The following is a 7,894-nucleotide window of genomic DNA, read 5'->3' as shown; positions in this document are numbered from 1 at the left end:
GGAGACTGTTCTCGTCTTTCAAAAAAGAGGAAGCTACTTACAACAATGCGAGACAACTTTTGAGTTTATGATTCTCATTCTTCTTCACACAAATGTGTATTTTAGATCTCAGAGTCCCACTCTTTTTCCATCAGAACACAGACTTAAAAAAAAAATCCTGGTGAAGTTGTACACTCAGTCATCTTTGAGCTTCTATAATCTTTATTATAAAATCCTGGATAGGAATTTGATCATAATCTCTGTCTACAAGAGATGTGGTGACAGTGACCATGGGAGCTCTATAGTCAAAGCATGTCCAGAAGGTGTATTAAATTTTCATATTTTCCTTGTCTTTTCAAAAATTGTTTATTTGGTGGGAGAAGCAATTAGGTTACGTATGTACATATGTATATATGTATTAATAGAGGTACTGGGGATTGAACCCAGGACCTTATGCATGCTAGGTACACACTCTACTACTGAGCTATCCCCTCCCCACTTCCTTGTCTTGATAGAAGACTTCAACTAAAATTTCACCAATGGGAATATACTGCTATATAAACTTTGCAAGGCCAGAATCAAACTGTAGCATCTGTGATCAGTGATAAACAGTTTGAGATGGATTAGCCTTGAAATTTACAGAATCTGAAAAAAACAAATGATGCATATGTTTCCCTAGATTCATTCCATTCCCACATGGAGAAATAGATAATCTTTTTCTCAAGCTAAAAAACTTCTAAAGTTTTTGGTACAATAAAATTAATACAAATTTAGTCATCTTAATACAATTTAATTATTTATAAACAGAAATAGAAGTTACAAATAAACAAAAAATACTCATATTGAATTTTCTACATGCATAAAAATACAATTAAGAAAATAAACTGAAGTAAGAAAGATTCTTAGGGATCATATAATTAGAGACTTCAGTGTTGATGGATGATGACAAAAAGCGATACCCATTCCCTTGCATAAATTTTCATCCCAGTATCTGTCTTTCTTAACTTATTCTTTTTTTTCTGGATTGTATTAAAAGACAATAATTTATATCTGTGATGTAACTATCTTCCAAAGTCTAAAAACCTTCCTCTGAGTTATAACATTCTTTCTTTAATTTATGTTCAAATTCCCTACCATCAATTACATGTACTCTTTACTTCTGGCTCACATAAATACACCTACCTTAATTTGGGACATCTATGATATAATCATAATAATCTAATACTACAAACAAATTATTATAATGGGTGTGATTCAAGAGAAAAATTAATACTTCCTACAAATCTGAAGGGGTTATTTTAGGAGCAAGATCTAGTTTTTACAAAAATAATGTTAATATAAAGTCAACCCCAACAGTCAGAACCTTCCTACGAAAAAAAGACGACTCCTACAAAAGGGTGAATTTTCTCATCATATCCTGTAACTGTTCTAGAAGGATCTAGGTAAACAGGATATGAATTTGAAGTATAACCCCCACCAAAGAAGGGGTATTACCGAGATTATACATATCGTCCCTTAAAACGTGAAGATTTTACAATTATTTGAACCTAGTGCTGCCTGCTGAGTTAAGACAACTAAGTTGAAGGTCCATGATCAGGCATGAGACCACAAGGTCCAGTAAATAAGCTGTTAGGGAGAAAACCTGTCAGGCTGTGGCTGTGAGCTCATAGAAGTATAACTCTAAACAGAGAACACCGGAAATCAATACAAAGAAGCACAGGGAAAACTGATCAAAACTGCCGTGCTATTAGGCAGGTCAGAGAGGCAGAGAATAGAAGTGAATATCTAAGGCAGTGTGTCTTACATGAATTTTCCTCCCAGTGTTGTGTCTTCTACATAAAACTGACTCAACACTAACCAGCATATGAGTTCACATTGCCTTTTTCCTAAAGAAACTAATTCTCATGCCTCTAGTTAGGATTATAGTAACTCTACAATAAGAAGATATTCTCTAAGGCTTTCTTTTAGAGCAATCAAAACTATGAAGAAAAGTTTGAAACTTCTATTCATCTTTTGTCGTCTGAGATCACCTTTTTGCTCCACAATTTCCTCATGGCATTTTTCACTTCTGCATTTCTCAGCGTATATATTAGAGGGTTGATCAAAGGTGTTCCAAGTGTATAAAACACAGCTATCATCTTATCCATGGGGAAGGTGGTTGCAGGCCGTGTGTATATAAATATACAAGGACCAAAGAACAGGATGACCACAATGATGTGGGAGATGCAGGTGGAGAGGGCTTTTCTCCTCCCTTCAGCACTGTGGTTTCTCAGAGAATGCAGGATGACAACGTAGGAGACCATCAGCACAGCAAAGCTCACTGTGCATATGGCCCCACTGTTGGACACCAGGAGTAGGTTGGTCACATAGGTATCTGCACAGGCAAGTTTCAACAAAGGCTGCAAGTCACATAAATAGTGATCAATCACATTGGGGCCACAGAAAGGTAAACTCAAGGCTAGAAAAATCTGAGCTAAAGAATGCACACAGGACCCCACCCAGGCCACAGCCACCAACACACAACAGACCCTGTGGCTCATGATGGTCGTGTAGTGCAGGGGCTTACAGATGGCCACATAGCGGTCAACAGCCATGAGGATAAGGATGAAGATCTCCAAGCAGCCAAAGAAGTGGAATGAAAAGACTTGGACTATACACTCATTGAAAGAGATAGCGGTCTTCTTCAAAAGTGCATCCATAATCATTCTAGGGGCTATGGATGTAGAGAAGCAGGTATCAGATAAGGATAAGTGGAAAAGGAAGAAGTACATTGGACCCTCAAGTGCCCGGCTGGTCTTGATGGTAGTAATAATCAGAAAGTTACCCAACAATGTCCCCAGATATAAAAGCAAGAAAGTGACAAATACTATTTTCTTCCTAACGGGATCCTGGGTCAACCCAAGCAGAATGAACTCAGTCACATTATTGTTCAGCTTCATGATTTCATGAGCGAGGAGACAGGATGACTGTGAAATGGATTATCTGCACACAAAAAAAATAATAATAATTAATTCATGATGTGATACATGGTTTTACAGAATATTTTAAGGAAAATAAGTATTTCTCATCATGGACAATTAATTGTAGTTTCTTAATAATTCACTTCAATCCTTTGCTCCTTAATTTGTAATGACCACTTCATAGGATCTTTATGAGTCTCAAGTAAGCATGTGAGTGGTACACTTCCCACGGCACTTTTCAAATACAACTCTTTGTGGCTTTTACATGATTCTGGTTAATGTTGCTATTCAATGAATGTAAAGTTAAGAGATATGGCTCCATTTTATTAACTTCATTACTTTTCCACATTCAGTAAATCTAGGGGCCATATTTGGATGTTGTATCAGTTGGCATTTTGGATCTATGTGGCTGCCTTTGGAAGTTCATAATATAAATGTAAAATCACTGCCCACTCCCATGCCATAAAAATGTCTCCTTTATACAGATATTTACATCATGTATTTGATATATTTATTTATAGAAATGTGTATTTTTATAAATATATATATGTCCCACTTCATTGTACACTCCTTTCCAGATATGACAGCTTAAAAGAGGAAGCACTAAAAATCTCTAAATAAAACACAAGTTACTTTTAAACACCCTTATGATATTTTTTAATATTTGACATACACTTATCTAGGGAAGTGAATGTTTTTCAATAGTTGATAATATCTCAAATATCCCCATTTTTATTTTTCTTTATCCAATTTCTGAAAAGCATCCTCTAAAAGATGCAAAGTTTTACAGGTTACATATAAATGAAAGGCAGGCATTAGCACTTGAAAGTTCATACATTCACAATTCAAGTGTTTAAGCATTTTAGATCTGAAGTTGTTAGGGCAGATGTCACCAGGCAGTTTGTGTAGGACCAGATCATGGTCATAATGCCCTGCAGTGTTTGTTTTATCCAGATACCCGAAATGTCCACATACTTGTAACAGAGCAGAGTCAGAGAGGGAGTGAGAGATAGTTTTAGGTAAGAAGGATAGTAGATGGTCAGTAACTGACAATTCAATTTGTTTTCTGTCCTGGCAAAATCAATTACTATGACTATCCAACTTTAAAACTTCATTTCATTGAATGAAGATTTTTATTTATTTATTTATTTTTGAGATTTGGAAAGGGATATTATCATTGGCTTCACTTCTAAGAACAAAATATTTCCCCTAGGTATTTCTTGTCAAGATGATGTTGAAAAGAATTCAAATAAAAATATAAATGGAATGTGACCAATTTAAATATAATTTGGAAGACTTACCCCATAGTGTTTCACCTCAATCCCATCCATACCTTCATTGCATTGTCTTGAAAGTTGTGAGTGGGCAAAGCACAGACTATGATAGACCAAACAGACACAAAATATCCCTTATTTTTTTCTCTCCCTTGCTAAGTTTTCTTCCCTTCAGCAAAGTTGAAATATACCTTAAGATCCTCCAGATAAATAATTGCTCCCAGGAAAGTGTCTGAAGACGCTTTTTACTTTGTAATTCCCAATTTAAAAAAAAAAAAATCTCTTTGGACCTTTTGGTAAAGATCTTAAACTTCGAGGGAACTTAGTATCTAACTCAGTGCAATAAGCTCATTCTGTCCTTAGTCATTTGAAAGAATCATCCATCATGTAGTAATTGTACTTGTGAAAATATGGCCTGCGTTTGTGGTCAACCCTTTGTATGGCTTTTGGTTTGTATGTTATCAATCTCTTTAGGCTGTCCATTTCTAGACTAACCCTATTTATAGATTAGGACATATATTTTTAAGATAAGTTAAGAATCATAAATACATACAGTTTCACTAACTTGTTAGTAATTGTGAGTTTTCATCAAATATTCAATCAATGGCTTAATTAGTAGTTTCCATTGTTACTGCAATGTTGTTTTATTCCTAGGTACTTTAAACCGTCTCAAGACTTCAGAATCCAATGGCTAAGAAATCTCTTCTGACAGTCTCCAGTGATTGCTTTATGATAAAGGAAATTCTCTTTTCTGTTCTTCAGTGGTTTCTTTCATAGCATTTCTTGTATTATTACATACTATGCCTAAATTCAATTGTGTGGGCTTTCCTTGGCTTCTTTCTTAGAAGGAAAATCTTTGAAAACTACCTAGTCTCAGGATAGTATCCTCTATAGTTCCAAACCTGATGGCTTGTGCAATGTAAGTGCTTTGTGTTTTTAAATTAAACTTTCTTAATTACTTCTTATAATAATTATCTGCTTGTTTTAGCACTATTCTGAATATAAAACGCATTCACATTATTAATCTACTTTGATCATCCACATATTATGTATGGTGAACAGACAAGCATGCCCCCAATTTATAAATCCAGAAAAAAAAATTGTGATAAATTTTAAACAACTTAGCAAATCAGCTCTACAACCTGGAGTAAAAGATGCTGTACTTTGAATCGCACCACGTAGTGATGAAGATTTGGGACTCTGACACCTGTAAGAATGCTTATATTGAATATTTAACATTTTCTAACATGAATCCTAGAACCTTGAAGAATACAAGAAGTGCCCTGGCATTTTTTCCCATCCTCTTAATATTTTTACATGTTTTTGTGCATGCCTCTGTGTACGATCATATATCCATTTTTTTTCACTTTTTCCAGAGGTATAGTAACAATTTTCACCAGGTCCTTGAAGGAATCTGACAGAAAAAACTGTGTTGCAGTGATCTGGAAATAAAATTGCCCTGGTAAAACAGCACATCTTCTAATAACTACTATACTTATCTCAACTTTTTGAACAAGTGTAGCCAACTTTAGAACAGCTAAGTTTGTCAAGACAATAATGAAGAGATAAGACGTTGAGTTAGGAGCCAACAGAGAAGAGCTGAAAGAAAACCACACAGAAAAGCTGGTGGGTAGATGAGGGTGGACTACAGACTATTAGGTGGGTCCCTCTACCCTAAAAATCTGTCTTATTACAAAAGCCACAGTGAGAAGCATTGCTGTCCTTAGGACTCTCTTAAACTATCCAACCCTCCCTGATTGGATCAATCCACATTTCTAAATTTGGAAGAATACCTACACTCATTTTATTTCTATGAAAAAAAATGTCCCTTTCTCTATGGGAAGGTTAACAGATTGTCCCAAGGTTCTTTATCCCTCAAAAGTCCACATTAAAGAATGATAAAACTCCCCTCCCACGTTCATCACACACCACCTCTCAGCTACATTATTCAGTTCTTAGCCTCCACATTGTCAAGTTTCCTCTGAACTTTCCATCAGGAGTAGCTATTCAGCTTTTCAAACTAAAACTCAGATGTGTGTCAGCTGTAAATCATATTTTAAAATAGCATTTTAGAAACATGCAGTGAGTAACAATTGAAATCTGTGATGTACAGCAGTTTATTTAAAGCTGTCTCTTGTATATGGAAAAGCTGGCGTTCTCCAGAAGTGAAGTCACAGTCTACTTTTTTCTGGGTTTTTTTTTTCCTTAAAGAAAGTAGGAGCAATATAAGCACAACACAAACAGAAATGCATGTTAAAATGATCTTAGATTATTCTGTAACGACACCTCTTTCAGCACAAAGAGGTAAGTATTCTGTCACTCACCTGCTAGAACACTCTACATTAGTGTCAAATCTATCCCTTTTTGAAAGCAGTTTTCCCATAGAATACTGGAAAAAGCCCATCCTGTTCTGCATTCTAAAGGGAATATTTTAAGACAAAATGACGTAAGACATTAGCATCCTAGAGAGTAGTATTCCCTGAAGCTTCCCTACCTTTGCTAATCAGAAACATCCCAGATGTTGAAATACATTTAACTTTTGGTTTGTCCACTCAGCCTGTAGAAAAGCAAGTTAACCATCCTTGCATTCAGAAACCAAATACAATCTTTGGAGGTGTCAGGTCCCTCAGGCTGACCAAAGATATCACAGAAAAAGAGGAAAATACCAGTGGAAGGCAGAGAGGATGACAGAGAACAGGAAGAAGGTAAAACACTCTCTCTGGGGAAAGGAGAAGTGGATCACCAGGAAGCCGCTCTGCTCCCACCTGGTGCCCCTGATGCCCCTCTGTGCTTTACAAGACAAACCTCACCAGCTGTTGTAACTTAACTGCAAGCACGTTCCAGGGGCGGCATCATGGTGCCTGAGACCAGATGTTCTATTCTGTGTGCTGTAACCATCCCTCACCAAGAACCCGCAGATCTGTAATAAGTGGTCTGAGGAGTAAAATGTCTGCTGAGCATTGAGTAGCTAGCTCATATTTTTTCTAATATTTTTCATTTGTTTTGTTAACTAATGTTAGTAAAAATTACCTTTATTAAAGTATACACCTTACTGATGTAGTTTTACTCCACTGAGTATTAACTGAATGCCATTTCATATGAAAGAAATCTATAACTCACTACACTAAGTCTACTGATTTAGGACAGCAGATAGAAGCGAGGTCAGGCCTTGGGATACAACACGTACTCCTCCAGGAGTCCTTTTCACTGATGTGCCTCAGAAGCACTTAGAATCAACAGAAGTAGGACATTGAATCCCACCGAGCATCAGATGGGACTTTGAAAATGTCATGCTGTTCCCATAATAGGGTATGACATTTTTCATGATGTAGTGTGGAATGTAGCATCAATAAGGAAGATGCATTCAATCCTTGGAGGACATTTGCTATTTTGCTGAAAAATATCTAAATACTTCTGCAGATATATCCCGCCTGCCTCATAAGAATATTAAAGATAAATTGTAAAAACTGTCTTAGTGGGCTCTGGTTGTTTTTTTGCCTGACAGAAGTCCAGTTTTCCTTCTTTGAGTTACTGGACCCTGATTTTCCTCTGAAAATCTATAAACTCTCCATTTTCAGTGTATACAAGTAGGAGTAGTGAGTGCTTCTCCCAAGGGTGGGAGTATGACCGCTGCTTGGTTGATCAGAAGGTGTTTCCTCAGACTGTAACGATGGATCAGGA

At 36.3% G+C, this 7,894-nt stretch overlaps 1 protein-coding gene across 1 annotated transcript; it reads right to left on the bottom strand.

Annotated features, from left to right (window-relative positions):
- Positions 1 to 1,985: 1,985 nt before the first annotated feature.
- On the bottom strand, positions 1,986 to 2,918 carry LOC102505170 (olfactory receptor 4C16). The gene has a single exon (XM_032490441.1). It carries the CDS (start codon positions 2,916 to 2,918, stop codon positions 1,986 to 1,988), a length of 933 nt encoding a protein of 310 aa, XP_032346332.1.
- Positions 2,919 to 7,894: the final 4,976 nt, after the last annotated feature.

The sequence above is a fragment of the Camelus ferus genome, chromosome 10 (genome assembly GCF_009834535.1).
Source record: "Camelus ferus isolate YT-003-E chromosome 10, BCGSAC_Cfer_1.0, whole genome shotgun sequence".
Taxonomy (NCBI): Eukaryota; Metazoa; Chordata; class Mammalia; order Artiodactyla; family Camelidae; genus Camelus; species Camelus ferus.
This window is presented reverse-complemented; position numbering and strand designations above follow the sequence as displayed.